The sequence below is a fragment of the Lingula anatina genome, chromosome 3, assembly GCF_051362555.1.
Source record: "Lingula anatina isolate TDL-2025a chromosome 3, LinAna3.0, whole genome shotgun sequence".
NCBI classification, from domain to species: domain Eukaryota; kingdom Metazoa; phylum Brachiopoda; class Lingulata; order Lingulida; family Lingulidae; genus Lingula; species Lingula anatina.
The window spans coordinates 4,627,758-4,644,498 of record NC_141769.1 but is presented as its reverse complement, the minus strand read 5'-3'; the positions used below and the strand labels follow the sequence as shown (position 1 = coordinate 4,644,498).

General features: G+C 36.5%; 1 protein-coding gene across 5 annotated transcripts in view; it reads right to left on the bottom strand.

The window, feature by feature from the left end:
- Positions 1-16,741, bottom strand: part of LOC106180705 (hemicentin-1) — a 64,110-nt gene that overhangs the window by 15,121 nt on the left and 32,248 nt on the right. For all 5 annotated transcript variants that reach the window (XM_087007695.1, XM_087007699.1, XM_087007697.1 and 2 more), the window contains exons 20-54: positions 16,453-16,734; positions 15,935-16,210; positions 15,381-15,680; positions 14,870-15,018; positions 14,442-14,577; positions 13,810-14,091; positions 13,217-13,501; positions 12,826-12,986; positions 12,404-12,527; positions 11,720-12,004; positions 11,196-11,477; positions 10,698-10,976; positions 10,122-10,406; positions 9,601-9,763; positions 9,085-9,209; positions 8,460-8,744; positions 8,180-8,277; positions 7,687-7,870; positions 7,336-7,476; positions 6,894-7,025; positions 6,346-6,535; positions 6,040-6,122; positions 5,608-5,798; positions 5,079-5,160; positions 4,482-4,613; positions 4,067-4,198; positions 3,513-3,700; positions 3,203-3,284; positions 2,771-2,951; positions 2,536-2,633; positions 2,093-2,263; positions 1,714-1,884; positions 1,209-1,379; positions 751-921; positions 366-536 (exon numbers count right to left, since the gene is read on the bottom strand). In XM_087007695.1, the coding sequence (XP_086863821.1) occupies positions 366-536; positions 751-921; positions 1,209-1,379; positions 1,714-1,884; positions 2,093-2,263; positions 2,536-2,633; positions 2,771-2,951; positions 3,203-3,284; positions 3,513-3,700; positions 4,067-4,198; positions 4,482-4,613; positions 5,079-5,160; positions 5,608-5,798; positions 6,040-6,122; positions 6,346-6,535; positions 6,894-7,025; positions 7,336-7,476; positions 7,687-7,870; positions 8,180-8,277; positions 8,460-8,744; positions 9,085-9,209; positions 9,601-9,763; positions 10,122-10,406; positions 10,698-10,976; positions 11,196-11,477; positions 11,720-12,004; positions 12,404-12,527; positions 12,826-12,986; positions 13,217-13,501; positions 13,810-14,091; positions 14,442-14,577; positions 14,870-15,018; positions 15,381-15,680; positions 15,935-16,210; positions 16,453-16,734 (6,468 nt within the window). The remainder of the gene's footprint in view (positions 1-365; positions 537-750; positions 922-1,208; positions 1,380-1,713; positions 1,885-2,092; positions 2,264-2,535; positions 2,634-2,770; positions 2,952-3,202; positions 3,285-3,512; positions 3,701-4,066; positions 4,199-4,481; positions 4,614-5,078; positions 5,161-5,607; positions 5,799-6,039; positions 6,123-6,345; positions 6,536-6,893; positions 7,026-7,335; positions 7,477-7,686; positions 7,871-8,179; positions 8,278-8,459; positions 8,745-9,084; positions 9,210-9,600; positions 9,764-10,121; positions 10,407-10,697; positions 10,977-11,195; positions 11,478-11,719; positions 12,005-12,403; positions 12,528-12,825; positions 12,987-13,216; positions 13,502-13,809; positions 14,092-14,441; positions 14,578-14,869; positions 15,019-15,380; positions 15,681-15,934; positions 16,211-16,452; positions 16,735-16,741) is intronic.

Below are 16,741 nucleotides of genomic sequence, written 5' to 3'. Positions count from 1 at the left end.
GATAAGTGTGAATATCTTATTTAATGCCCCCCCCTCACCCAAAACAGAGAGTTTTAACTCAGATATACATGTATGATTATTGGTTTCAACTTTGTATCATTGAATCATCTGGAGTAAAAAGTATATATACAGCTGTAAAATTGCTTAACTTTTAAAACTTCTCATAATATCACTTATTTATAATTATATAAATAAATGATCAGTAAACATTGCTTTCAACTGTTCCATTATCAAAACCCTTTATTCACAATCAATCATTAGAACGAAATTCCTTAACAAATGAGACATGGTTTATTAAGTAGTTCCATATATCAAACCATTCCCATTGTAAACATAAAAACACATCCCAACTTGGTCTACTTTACCTGGGCACTCCACTTCATTACACCTCTCTGCCTCTTCGCTATTTCCTGGACATGCTCTACCGCCATTACTAGGGGCTGGGTTGCCACAAGTACGGAACCTCTTCTGGTAACCACCGCCACACTCAGCTGTACAGTCTCCCCAGCCACCCCAAGGGGACCAGTTACCATGGACTGAATATGTGAGGGAAATCATTAGCAACTTTTCTCGTGGTATGCATTAAGAATTACAGAACTTTAATAGAGTAAAAAATAAACTTTCTTGGAAATTTCAACACTACATAAATATGTTTAGAATTTGAAAGCAGGTTTATAGATAATACTTATATGAAAATCTTTGGAGAGAGTAGATATACCTTACATTCATACATCTGCTAGCTATACTCACTTGGACAACCTTGTGTATTGCAGTAGTCAGTCTCCGTGTCTCGACCCAAGCAATATCGTCCTCCATAACTTGGTGCAGGAGAGTCGCAGCGCCGTGACCTTGACTTGGTTCCACCATTACAGGAGCGTGAACACACAGTCCATGGTGCCCATCCTCCCCAGTTACCATGAACTATGAGATATAAAGTGGAGATTTGTATGGATGGACATCAAATTATGACATTTTTACTAAGTTAACTGAACTTGCTAAATACATATTTTTCTTTTTCTTTTTTTGCTGGTTGGACTCTTAACCATTACAACAAAACCTTTATAAGGAAAATGGAGAGAACACTACAAGTTACAATTGTGCATTTCTGTTTACTGTACCTACTTAAGTTAAATCATTTAACCAACAATTTTCTCCAGACTTATTTAGGAGTGTAAAACCAAATCAATCAACAAGAATTTACTCCTTACTTTCACACTCTCTGATCTTGCATCTTCTCCTCTCCGTCTCATCTCCGACACATTCCTTCCCACCATGCTCTGCTCTGGGAGAGTTACAGTCACGATAGCGCTCCTGCATACCAGTGCCACAAGTCTGACTACATGGTTGCCATGGTGACCATGAGCTCCAATCACCATCAACTTGAGAACAGAGAAAAAAGGTAAATAAATATATTTCAGTCTTGTATTTCTAATAAAATTTGTTATTTGGAAAAAAAGTACTGTATTAAAAGGTTCTAGTAAAGTCATTTGCATTTTAAAAGTATATCAAAATAACTGTATCACACTATTTTCTCATGTCAAATGATAGGTTCAATCCAGTTTTGACTGTTTTCAAATACTTCAAACTAATATATTTTTCTCTTTTGGAAGTACCCTCTTCTCCCTTTTTACCTCTATCCCTCCCCCCCCCCCCCCCCCAAAAAAAAAAAAAAGCCCCCCTCTGCTCCTCCCTGGTCCCTAAGAGCATCATTACCAGGACATGGCCTAAGACTGCACTCCACTCTCTCTTTGTCATCCCCAAAGCATGACCGCCCACCAAACTGAGGAGGCGGGTTGTCACAGCGCCGACTTCGCTGACGATATCCAACACCACAAGTGGCACTGCAGCTCTCATACTGACTCCAGTTGCTCCAGCTTCCATCAACTGAAAAAAATAGATAAACTAAGATTTAACAATAGCAAATTTTCAATAAGTACAACAATGACACAATACTTGCTTTAAATTCTGCATTTTTGTCAGATCCAGCTTTGAAACTTTTCATCTCTCCTTCTAGTTCTCTTTTTTTACACTGATTGTTTTAAGATGGCCACCATGCCCAACTTACAGAAAATTTGAGCTGTATTTTTCTTACCTGCACACTCCCTGGGCAGACACCTGCGCGACTCTCTGGTCTCTCCAACGCACTCTCTCCCTCCATTGGCTGGCTTGGGGTTGTCGCAGGCACGCTCTCTGTACATGATCCCCTGACCACACGACACACTGCAGTCACTCCACTCAGACCAGCTGCTGAACATACCATGGACTGAGCAAAACAGAAGCAAAATGAAGGCCTGTAGTTCGCAATTTCAAAAGGTGTGTGTGTATATGTGTGTGTGTGTGTGTGTGTGTGTGTGTTGGGGGGGTTAAATATAGGTGGAAAACATTTTTAGAGCCTTAGTTGACCAAATTTGAGAAAATGGATAGAACTTTTGGATAGAAATTGGATGGAAATTTAGATTCAGACAGCTAAAAATGACAAAAGATGCTGAAATTCTTCAGAAATCATTTGAGTCTTGATAACTACTGTTTACATACCTACAACAGTCAACTGTGCTTGTACCAATGCTCTTCCTAGTGGATTCTTTGCTAAACATGTGTACAGGGCAGAGTCTTCTAACTGAGTGGCTACAATCCTGAAGTATAAGACAAAATACTGGAGTTAAAATTTTCATTTTTTTTTTCACAGGTAATAGTGTCAAATTGATGCATTATTTTAAAAGACAGCATCACGTATAAATCAGCATTGACTTTCAAAACTTTTTCATTGTACCTCAAAGAATTATTTTGCAAAATAGTAATCCTATCATGTGTGGACAGCACAGTTTGGTAGGGAGTCTCTCTCTTCCAGGTTATTTCAGCTGCGGGTTCACTTTCAGCCACACAGTCCCACACCAGTGTGGCACCCTGGTCTATCTTGATGTCCTTGGGCTCTAACTTGAAATCTGGGGCCTCTGAATGAAAAGATATAGGGGAAACATGCAGAGTATCATTTTTCAAAATTAAAAAAAAAGTTTGCTTACTGCATTAAATAATTGCATAAATGGTAATAGGAACTGTATGAATGATGGTAATAATGTAGTAATAATGGTTTTTCCACTACTACTACCAGCACTTTTTATAATAATAATAATAATAAGAAGAAGAAGAAGAAGAAGAAGAAGAAGAAGAATAGTGATGCATTGTAAACAAAATGAATACTTACTCCTTATTGTGATAAATGCACTGCTCTCAGATGTTCCTGCATCATTTGTGGCAACACACTTGTATTCTCCTGCATCAGATGTCTGGTATAATAGGAGACATACATGAGAAGTTGTTAAATTTATTGCATCACAACTGAAGTCCTAAAACTAAAATTAAATTGAAACCTTCAGTGTTTGAGGGACTTTGAAGTCTAAATCACAGCACTGATCAACACATATTTTTTTTATTTAATAAGATTTCTTATGATAAATTTTTTTAATGAATAAGATTTCTTAATGTTTTCAGCCTTATTTAGGAGAGCAACTCACAGTAGAATCATAAATAATAAGAGAGCCATTGGACAGCTGCTGGACCCTATTGTTTAGCTGGACGGGGCGGCCATTCTTGGTCCAGATAATGGTGGGTGCGGGGTCACCGCTGACTGGACAGGACAGTATGATACGCTGGGCAATGGTCACTGCTCTGTTACCAGGGGGCAGCAGTATCTTTGGTGGGACTGAAAGAAGAGAACGAAATTTTGTTCAAAATTTTTTTAATGCATGCTTAGGAAACACAGCAATGGCATTAACCTATGTATAATTATGAAAATTGTTGGGTCAGCTGCTGACTGATTATTTCATAATATCTTTAAAATACAGGGTTTTGTATTATGTTACTATGAAAGGCAAGCCACATAATTAATGCACAACACTACCAGTGATTCAACAATTCATGAATAAAATACACACATTCAACAAAATCACTGATGCTTCTCTGATCATAAACGCTTTGTCAGAATAAAATGAAAACAAACTGTTTAACAACAACATTAAATCATTATTTTAATAATCAAAAAAATCAAAATTTTCTTATTTTCATTCACCTTTGACCCTGACAGCTGCCACAACTTTCCTTTTCCCTGCTGGATTCTCTGCCTCACATGTATATGTGCCATCATCATCTTTCATGGCATTATCAATCACCAAGCGACTTCTACCGTTCACACTTGGTGCAGCTGAAGTGGAAAGAAGGAGAAAAAATTGTACACAGAGTCCATACTGGCAAAATGATGTTAGTGTACATGCAAGCATTAAAATATGTATATAAATTCTTATGGCAAAACAGGGATATTGATATCAGAACAAAAGACTGAAAAACTAAATGTCAACAAAAAATAAGATTTCACATATCTGCTTTAATTTCAAAAGTAGATGTCAATAAAATTATTTTAGGTGTTTTTTTAGGTGGTCAAGAGACAGAGAAAGAATTGATCAAAAATTCAATGATACCATTATTACCTGGAAGATAAGATCCGTTAACAGACCATGTCACGACTGGAGTAGGCATCCCCACGGCCTCGCACTCTAACTGGATACGTCCACCTGTGGTCACTTCTTGGTCCTGGGGGATCACCGTGAATGATGGACCAACTGGTAACATACAAATATACATGTTAGCTAGTCTTATAATGTTACAGTGTAAGAATCGACTGATATAGAATACTAAACATTCAAGCTGAAAACATTCTTGTAGATCATGAAAGGTGGGCCAACTGGTATCATGCAAATATACATATTAGATATAATAACAATTATAACAATGATTTATCTATCAAAAATATATAATATAAATGACATGATGTTATAGATATTAAACAAAGATATGGACTGATACACATATATGGTAATTCAAAGAATAATTTAAATATGCTTAAATTACTACAGGCTATATATTGAACGAGTCATAGTTAAACTGAAAAATCTGCACGCGGGTTTTTCATCAATGTTTGAAGTCAATTAGCATAAAACTTTTAATGACCTGATTACACAACTATGTTTTTTAATTACTGATTGTGGTTCTTGTCAGTTCTATTTCTATTATAGAAAATCACATACTTTGTACTCTGAGGAGTACTTCTCTGGAGTCTTTGCCAGCTTCATTGTCAGCTCTGCATACATAACTGCCTTGGTCTTGTTCCTACAAAGTTTGTGAAATGTTTATATTTCATCTACCTCTTAAAAGGATAATTGAAGATGTGTTATTTATTATAACTGCATATTCCAAATATCTCATTTGGCTCTTCAGGGGTCAATTTCTGTGAAAGAGACCTCCCACACACACACACATACACAAATCACAGCAACAAAGACCTGTTACCATGTAAATTGAATGTTCCATACATTTAACATATGACAAATTACTGTTAACCTTGAACAAATCAAATGGAAAACTTTTTTAGTTTAAGCTGTATTTAATGAGAATATATTGCTTATTGTGAATCTTTATACAACTTAAATTAACCAGTCCTAAAGTTTTCTAGATATGTGAAATTTACTCCACAAATTTTATCATCATTCATCATAATGTTGACTTATTTATTAATTATTCACATCCAGAACCATCAAAATATAACTATATATGTACCTTAACATTTTCAATCCTCAAGGTACCATTAGATAAAATCTTGTACTTTCCCTCCAGGTCTCTGACACCTGAGAAGTCTTTCATCCACTGGATCTGTGGGGAGGGGATTCCTTCAGCAACACACGGCAACATGGCCGTCTCTCCTTGGATGACCACAAAGATACGCTGGTCGCCAGTGATGGTTGGAGATACTACAAACACATTACATTGCTGTATTACATAGTGGTCTATTATGTTTGACAAGTAATCTAGGTAGAGGTGATTATTACATTATCTCTGCTGCAATTAAGAAACTATTGTAAACATACTGGTACCACTATTTAAGTTAATTAGTCACTAGTCCTATATTATAATCTTACATTATATACATCAATTTTTAAGTTAACTAGTTTTATGTATATGCTACTGAATGGAAACTTCCTTGAAGTTTACCTTGTACTACAAGGTCCATGGTGACTGATGCCCTTCCGGCAACATTCTCAGCTATACAAGTGAATGTACCTGAGTCCTGGGCTCTGAAATTATATAACACACATATCAGCTTTGCCTATCAAAGTGAAAGAGCACATATTTGTTATATTTTGACTACCACACAGTTAAAAATATTTCTGCTATAATGGATTTTAATGCAAAAATGTAGCAAGTGACAAATGTAGCATTTTGTACATTACATAACCAAATGAACAATTCTGATAAAGAATAACATGATTAAGCATTACTCATTACAGAGAGACCTACTTGGTGATGGGAATGGCTAGACCTCCTGATCTTATCTGTCTGAAACTGAAGTCTGTTGGGCTGATCTCAACTCCATCTTTCTCCCAGATAATCTTAGGTTTTGGTACTCCAATGGATTTGCATGGCATGATGAGTCCATGACCCTGAATGACCTTGAACTCTGTCTGCTGCTCTTCAATAAATGGGGGTACTGCAAAAAATGACAATTAAAATTGCAAGGTGCATTTAACACCTTGCTGCCAGCTTTTCTCTTTTTCTTTTCTTCTTTTTTCTACATTTTTCTTTTTAGTTTTCAAATTAAGTTTGTGATGCAAACATGTTAATGAGACTGCCCACTCATGAGATTTAAGTTCAAATTTCTCGTACAAAGCAGTTACCATTTAAGGTTACCATCTGGTATAATTTAATCTAGCTAGAAAAATCAAAACAGAGCTTATACAGATGAGGGTTAAAATGAACAGGACTTTCCAGATTTTAATCCAAAAGTGAACCAAATGTTCACTCTGAATAAACTGAAAATAATTTGTGGGCTATGTTTGCCAGCTTACCCAATACTTCTAGTCTTGTCTGGGCCAGGATGGTGCCGGCAGTGTTCTGTGCTATACAGATGTACATGCCACTATCTGACACACGCGCATTCTCTATTTTCAAGGACCCATTGGAAAGAATCTCTCTGAATCCTGCAAGAATAAAATAACTGCATTCAATATAAATGAAGGCATAGATACTTAACAAAACTTGAAGCACAAGTTTGACTGTTTTTCTTTGTCTTTTCAAAGACAAAATTTTGCAGCACAATGTGCCATCCAGAAATGCAAAAATTTTATGCCATTAATTAACACAAATAAAATAATGTGTCAAGGGTATGGGCAAGGGAATGTTACGTATATAATAATAACAATAACTAGTTTGGGAAGGATGTTTTCATCCAAATATAACATAGGATCAGCTATATCATAAAACACAAAATTAATCTTAAAATTAACTTACCTATGGAATTTGTTTGAAGTGCTGCTCCTTTCTGCCAAGAAATTATAGGTTTGGGAGTTCCAGTTGCTTTGCACGGGAGTATGACAGTGTTTTTAACAAGAACCCGCTTTTCTTTCTCTCCCCGTTCAATACTTGGAGGGACTGAAATAATTTTTTGGTTGATTAAAAGATTTTCAATGTCAATTCATGATCTTGAAAACATGAAGATGCCTGCTTTTATGTGATTTCATTAATACTTTAACAATCAATATATCTCATTTCCATAACTGCAATAATAATAATAATAATAATAATAATAATAATAATAATATGTTGTTGTGGAGAAAGATATTTTCCTCTAGTTTCTCTTACCATAAACACTGAGGTTAATTCTCCTGGACACTTGACCTGCAGGGTTGCTGGCAGTACAGGTGTACTCGCCCTCATCTGCCACCTTCACAGCAGCAAACTCCAGGTTACCAGACTTGTGCATACGGTAGCGTAACTGAGCACCTGTGTCAAAGGACAGTTTTGTGCCATCTTTGGTCCATGTTACCTAAAATATGTATCAATGAATGGAGATTTCAAAGTGGAATTTCAAGGACATTGATAGATTATGCTAGGACATGATAGCCTGGAATAGCCAGCATAAGCAAATTAGTTATATGTGAAACAGAGATTTTTCAAATTAAGTAATAATAAAATCTATTTCTTCTGCATCTTGTTGCAGATAACTATTCTCATTAACTAAACATAGAAAAACATTTTTCCAAACCAGAGAAATCATGAATGTATAACAAATATGACAGCAACTTTGTCTTAGCAAATGTCGAAACATGCGGCCACGTCAAGTCATAATACTCACCTCTGGGTCAGGCAGTCCAACACTTTGACACTCTAATGTAGTCCTGGTATCTACAATAGAGGCAACCTCTGTCTGGCCATCTTCTATTGTTGGTGGAACTGAGAAAAGAAATCATAAAAAACATACGTAAATAAAAACTGAAACTACATTGTAGATCAGTGAAATCCCCACAAAAAATAGCTATATATAAATATACAATGAAACATTTTGTAGTACAATATTAAGGCCAACCATAAGCACTGCTGCTTGTAAAATTGCAACCATGGCTGGAGTCAATTACCCTGAACATCCAAGTCAAAATTCTTAATGGCTCTTCCTGCCGGGTTGACAGCGATGCAGGCATAGGATCCAATTTCTCGCAACTGCGCACTCAAAATCTGCAAACGTCTTCCGTTTTCATACACCCTTATGTTAGGAGTTCCCAAGGGTGAGATAGGGATACTTTCTCTCTCCCACGATATTCGTGGGGATGGAATGCCCTCTGCAGGGCACTTGATTGCAATTGGGCGATTGATGGTAACTGTAAGCTGCTCCAATCTTTCTGAACCGTTGATAGAGGGAGGCACTGGAGATAAAAAATGATGATTAAAATATTAATGAATATAATCACTTATAATCACATATCTGAAGTGTTTGTAGCATCATCAGTTATAATACTGTGAATGTTAATCATCCAGTCGTATGTAACAGAAATCAACAAGATTGAAAACTGTTCATCTGCATTTACAGTCGACTATATCTGAAGTTTCCAAGAGAAAGAAGCAATGTCATTGACTTCAGACTAGCATAAGGCTTTAAAAACACTCCTTATGAAAAATACCGATGTGACATCTTGGATTTTAATCCACCAAAAATTTAAAAACAGAATTTGAATTTAATAGTATACTTTCAAATATAAACCTCACCATAAACATCTAGAATGTAGTGTCTCTCGGCCATACCAGCAGGATTCTCAGCACGGCAAGTGTATGACGATGTGTCTTTTACCTGAGCACTTGTTATCTCCAGGACTCGGCCATTAGTATGGATGCTAATGAAACACATAATTAGTTTATTTCCAAACAGTTTATTTATTTATCAGAAAAATGGAATGAAATAGAATTAAGACAAATAGAATTTCATATAAAAAACAATGCTTAAGCACATCTGACTCCCAATTACATAATTCAAGTGGAAGTCAAAGTGTTAAGCCAAAGCTAAAACATATAAAAGAAACTCATATTTTCATTTCCCTTTGCTAAAAACTCTTCTAACCACTGACATAAATCTTACAAGTAGTGTTCAGTAAAACTTAACAAACAATATTTAAACAAACAAAAACCATATAGATAAAAATTAACTGTTCTTTTTCTTTAAAAAAAAAAAAAATTCCAACCAACTATAAATTGGACAACAAGCAAATGACACCTTAGTTTACTTACGTTATATGTGGATCAGCATCCACATTCATCTCCTCCCCTCCTTTAAACCACCTGATGGTGGGTGGGGGGATTCCCTCAGCAATACACTCAATGGAGATAGGTCTCTCCACCACCACATTCAGCTTCTGTGGTGGCTTGCCAGCATCAACTATCACTGGGGGAACTGAAATATAGCATGGATTTTGTTCCTTTATAAAAGCAAAATAGCAAATTAATTTCATTGGTATACTTGAGAGGTGTGGACGACAAGGGCACCATCTTCTCTTAAGTAATCTTATTATTTGTCAGACTAATAGAAAGTCTATGTCAATATGTTTGCATATCCTCTTTTCACAAAGCCCTGGATTCACATTTTAGTAAGTATTCACTTATCACATAAATGGCTCACATTTTAACCATTAAGAAATTCAATTTTTACCAAATCTTTTATTTTGAATGGGTATAATATAAATATTTTCTTCACCATCAACTATTTTCTTTACTTTCCTTAAATCTTATAAAATTTTAGGATCAGGACCTACCATAAACTTCAAGTTGAAACTTTCTTTCCAACTGTCCAGCAACATTGGTTGCAATGCAAGTATAGGTGGCAGCATCAGTCACTTGGGTGTTCCGTATCTGTAGTCTTTGCCCATTGGATGATATATCCAAGTATCTGTAGGGGAAGTCAAGAAGAGGTTCTCGGTTCTTCAGCCACAGGATAGAGGGTGGAGGAATACCAACGGCGGGACACTCAATGAAAACAGTGCGGTTTTGAATCACACTGAATTTTTTCAGCAACCTGCTGTCGTCAATAGATGGTGGCACTGAAGGATATTTAATGTCGGGTATTATTGCAGGAATATGATTTTGCATTTAAGTTATTCCAATCATAATTATCATAAAAGATGGTGTAGAGACTGTGTTCACAGCCATACTACCAGATTCATGTACATATTGGATTAAAACAGGGCAATGAGGGCACCTATATACTAAGTAAACTGATAGCCTTGCTCTTACAGCCTTAACAGACTGTAATTAACTTGCATTTTGAACCAGTTAGCCTCATGTTATTTTGATAAAGCAAATCATAGTCAGAATCAGTTTCCAAGCCTTACCCAGCACCTCCAGGTCATAATGCTGTCTCAGGTTTCCAGCCTCATTGCTGGCAATACAGGTGTATCTGGCCGTGTCGCTCTCCTGGGCATGCATGATATCAATCTGACGGCTATCGGACAATATCTTCACATGGTCATCCTGCTCTAGGGTGCGTCCATTCTTCAGCCATTCTACCTCTGGTTTGGGGATGCCCTTGACTGGACATTCTAGGATGACCGTTCGGTTGACGATGACCTTCGGGTTCTCCACTATGTTGGATCTGTCAATACTAGGTGGAACTGCAAAGATAAATTAGTTTACACTGAAAAATCTTAACTGAAAAAGAACTTGGATAAATGCATGTTTTCTAACAATTAGTAAATCTATTAAAAAATTCAGTGACTTCAACCTAAAAAATTTATCTTTTCTTGCACCTGACAACTGGAAAGAGACATGAATTATATTTGGTACCCTGAACTTCATATCTGATGCATGTCACATATCTTTATCACTTATACCTAACACGTGTAACTGGAAATCCTTTTTAGCTTGCCCAGCAACATTTTCTGCTATACAGACATATCCAGCAGTGTCTGACTCCTTGGCGAACATGATCTCAAGCTGTCTTCCACCATTGAGGATGTGAATCCTGCTCGTCTCCTCGACTGTCTGCCTTTCTTTCAGCCAGGTGATGGTGGGTTCAGGGTGTCCCATTACTGGACAGTGAAGGACTGTGGTGTAGTCTTTAATCACCTTGTGGGAGGAGGAGAGCTCAGTGCCTCGTGGAAAGTATGGGGGGACTGAAAAATATTGGACAAAATTTGCTGTCAATCAAATGCAAGGACTGTCATAAATCATAGGTTTTGGTTATATTTTTGGTGTAAAAGCTTTTGAGTGCAAAAGTTAATATAAAAACACAAAATAACACTATCCATGCATGAATAAGAAATTTGCTATTAATTCACATATTCAAAAGGTCTTTCATTTATTCAATAATTCATCATGTTTTAAGGAAAAAAAAAAAAGATTTAATAAAACTTACCCCAAACGTCCAGTTCAAACTCCTGGTGTGCTCTCCCTGCATCATTCTCAGCAATACATATATACATGGCTTCATCCGAGACCTGTGCATTGGATATCTCCAACTGTAAACCACCTGCTAGAATTTTGTAGTACTCGCTGTATGTGGTGTCAAACTGCTGCCCATTGCGTAACCATGTGATCTTTGGTGTTGGAATACCCTCTGCGGGACAGTCAATTACGATGGTGTTATTCACGATGACATTGGGGTCTGGATCAATGAGGGACTTGTCAATGGTTGGTGGGACTGAAAAGATAATAACACTGACCTTAATACTGTTGAATCTGGCTCGTCTGCAAACAGGGAAAAATCATTTTAGCCTCCTCAAAATTCCCCATAAGAAATTAGCATTATGCTTTGATCCAACATATTTTCTGAAAAATGAGGATTAAATAGTGATGTACATGTTTTTACATCATTTGTGACCTGATTTAAGGATTAATGAATTAAAAAGGAAAAAATGTAATTTATGGAGATTCTACTTGAGTTTGAATAAGTCACTTGTACACCACACTTTATCCATCTAAGTCTAGGAACAGTTTTTACTTTATAAAAAAAAATAAGTGTGTAGTATGTTTAAAAATCAGCTCTTAATGTTTTTAGGTTGAAAGTGAGATAAATGAGACTAAAGTCAATTATTCTTACCCCAAATCTGAACATCATAGTCTTGTTCAGCATCCCCTGCCTCATTGACAGCTCTACACGTGTACCTGCCAGTGTCATCAACTTGGGAGTCACGGATCTCCAGGCGGAGACCATTCTCATGTACCTATAAAATAACAATAATCATAATAAATTTCTTAAAAAGTCACACTACAAATACATCTGTGTGCCACTTACATGTACATACAATCATTTACACATTAAAAAACATCAAGAATTTTTAATTAAAGGTAAACTTTATTAAACACTTTATAAATGAAAATTCAACAAATATGAAATGTGCCACAACTCAAGCATCACTATCAGATCACCAATAACGTACATACTACTTATTCTCATACATTCACCCCATTCACCTTCTGACCTTGCTTTCTTCATAATTTTTTAGTAAAAATTGAGATCACCTGTATATTTGGATTTTCAGACAGTCTGATAGGGAAGCCATCTTTCAACCACAAAATGTCTGGTGTTGGTATGCCAGCAGCAGGACAACTCAATGAAAATGTGTTGTTCACAATAATCCTTGGTTTTTCATCCACGCCTCTCTTGCCAATGTAGGCAGGCACTGCAATGGGGAAAAATCAAATTAAAAAATTACCAAAATTACCAAAACATACATTATAAAACTATAAAAACTTACATTCTAACTGAAATATCACTAAGGCAAACCATATCTTTAAAAAGTTGTTATCACTTTAAAACAAGGGCAACCAGACTGATATCTAAGACCAGAATAAGTCATTTTAGCCTTCTGTCATCTCATCTCAATTTTGGTAAACAGGTTCATTTTCTCACCTAAAACTTGCAGCGTAAAATCAGTGAAATCTTCTCCTGCTTTGTTCATAACAAGGCACCTATAGACTGCAGTGTCAGTGACCTTGGCCTTGCGTATCTCCAGTTGTCGACCATTGGACAGTGATTTTATATCAGGATGGGTCTTATAGTTCAGCAATTCTCCATTTTTCAGCCAGACTATTTCTGGGTCTGGGATACCATTGGCAGGGCAGCTGATGGTAATTGTTTGGTTTACAACCACCTTGGGCTTATCGATGATGTTGGTTTTGTCAATGTAAGGAGGAACTGGAACATAATTGGAAAACAGATCATTAGATGGGTGGTTCACAGTCATGAAAAATGGCTACCAGTCTCCTTGTTGGACAAATTTCTCTAGGATGTTGAATGATTTTTAATATGATGTATAACCATTCCAAAGTTACATTTTTCTTCAAACACTTCAAGCTAACATCAAAGTATTTTAACTCCAATATAAATTGCATTTGTTGAATTTACCCAAGATCAGCTGTTGTTAGAAGAAACTACCACTCAAACTCTGAGTGCATAAAAGAGCTAAAGAAATTCTATGCTGGATATACGCATTCCCGACTCACCTAAGACTGTCAAATCAAAGTATTTTTCAGACTCTCCGGCAACATTTTTTGCTCTGCACTGAAAGCGCCCAGTGTCTGAGACCTGGGCCTGCCGCACCTCAAGTTGTCTCCCATTGGCCAAAATGGTCCAACGAGATGTGTTTTGGGTGATCATGTTGCCATCTTTAAACCAGGCAATCTCTGGGATGGGGATGCCCGAAGCAGGACAGATGATGACAATGGTGCGATTCAGAACTACCTCTGGGACTGCCACTTCATCTGAGTCATCAATCTTTGGTGGAACTGAAACAAATACACTCATCTAATGAACCAAAGTTATTAAAGCTACTTGAGCTTTTTCATGTATCAAGATAGAAACTGAATTGCTATAGCTTTAATTTTTGGCATAAATTTTCTTTAAGAAAGCCATGAATTAATTGCTAAAAATAATTTTGTCACACGATCATGAGTCAACAATTCTACCAAAACATCCTCATCAGGAAAATATATATATCATTGTTTTTCTCTAGTCACTAATTACCAGTGAACATTAATCCTAGCAGTTACAATTATAGGAAAATAGCTTTATATTACATGTATCACAGGAATTCAATTCACAAATTTAACAATGTGCTTATGTCATTCCCACTTACCGTGAACTTCAAGCTTGTAGTTTCTCTTGGTCTCTCCTGCAACATTTGTGGCTTTACACTGATAATCTCCAGTATCTTCAACCTCTGCTGACAGAATACGAAGCTTTTTACCACCAAGAAGAACTTGAATGTTATCCTAGAAATGACAAAAATTAATCAATCAATAAATAATAATAATAAATAAAATCAAACAAAAGTCAGCTATGTTTCTGAATCAAATAACCACAAACAAGGCTCCCATATTTTTATTTACCTACATGTATTATGGCTATTTGTGAAAACTGAAACCATTTGTTTTCAGCTGCTGTTTTATCATTTAGAGCATGAACTACATGCACATGAATGACATATTTTTCATGTTGTTGGCAGAGCCAAAGGAAGCTTCACGAATTCCCCAAAATTCTGACTAAAAAGTACTGATATTGTACCTTAGAAGGGTCCAGCACTTCTCCATCTTTGAACCACACAATGAGAGGTTTTGGTGTCCCAATCACAGGACAATCTATCTCAAAGGTGTCATTGACAATCACAGTGTTGTTCTTAGATGTGACCCTGGTTTCATCAATCCTTGGGGGCTCTGGAAAATATGTTGATCAGGTAATTGAGACTAAGTCATAGAAGTACTGGCGACTATGGGTGATTATTAATAGTGCCACAGGCTGCTGTTTAGATTGTATGTTCCTCAGGAAACAGAAATCATCTCAAGATTGAACAGATCCAAAATAGACCAGGTATATATTGAAAATGGGCTGATTATGTTTATTGAGAATATAACCCTATTCACCTATGACAGTTGTGTAAACAACTACTATTAATGGTTATAAGAAACGCAGTACTTTTTCATTGTAACCAAGAGGAAAAAAGGTGTAATAAACCCTTCTGTTAAATGACATTTCATAAACAATGAAGTCAAAATCCTTCACTGATATATTTCCTCACCTTGTATTTCCAAGTCTATCTTCTTCTCCGTCTTTCCAGCAATATTTTCTGCCTGACACCTATAGAGGGCAGTGTCGTCAAGTTGAGATTCAGCCACTCGTAACCTTTGGCCGTTGTCCAACAGGGTCAGTCTTGGCTCATTCTCAATGACCAATGGAACATCAGCTTTGTACCATGTGATAGTGGGAGGTGGTATAGCATGGGTCAGGCATTCCAAGATGGCGGTCTGGTTTATTATAACAACAATGTGAGGGTAGCCATCAGTGTCTTCACCATCGCCATAGCCAATTCTGGGTGGAACTAGAATTTGAAGAAATGTGGCACAGCAATTGGTAAACTTGTAACAAATATTAATCAAGTTCTACAATTAAACATGAACATATTTTGTTGCTTTTGTAAAAATTAAAATCTTGTACTTTATTTATGGTTCCAACAAGATTTTACAAAACATGAAAAAAATTTACTGTGTACCTCTTTAAATGTCCACATACAGATTAATATCAAAGTACTCTGTTTTACTCTTAATTTCTCACAAACACCATTACATTACTTACCAAAAACCCTGAACTCAATAACATTACTTATGTTCCCAGCCACATTAGATGCCACACATTCATAACTGCCAGCATCTGACGCTTCTGCTCTGTCAAATACCAACGAACCATCTGCTAGTATCCGTACTCCCAGTTCATTTCCGGTGATCTCCTTGCCATTTTTGTACCATGTGATCTTTGGCAGTGGTGTTCCAGTGGCAGGACATGGCAGTACAGCTTTCTGATTCTCTATTATACTGGTGTTTTTTATTGTGTCTTCAGGGATTTGAGGAGGGTCTAGAGGAAGAAAAATGTACATGTTGATGCATTACCTAAATAACCAATAAAAAACATTATACCAAATTTTTACAAGCATTCATTTTAAGGTACTGAAATATTTAGATTTTGACATAAAACTGATGATATTGAACTGTTTCTGATGACATTCTAATATAAACAGTACGTGGCATTTGTAGAAAAACACTTAAATTGGTTGTTCAAAATATTCAGCATTCTGATTATGATTATTTACAACTCACCATGCACCACCAGCTTAACACTCCTGGTATCACTGCCTGCAGGGTTCTCAGCAATACATGTGTAAGTAGCTGTGTGTTTTACTTTAGTTTTCACAATATAGAGGGCACCACTTTCCTGTACAATGTAGCCATCATCTGCATCCAAGACAGTCAGGTCTTTTCCATTTTTACGCCACATTATCATGGGGTCTGGGTCTCCAGTTGCTTCACAAGGTAACGTGATATGGTCACCTTTGATGACTATGAACTTTGAAGGGCCTTCAGTAATTATCTTGGGAGGCACTGAAAG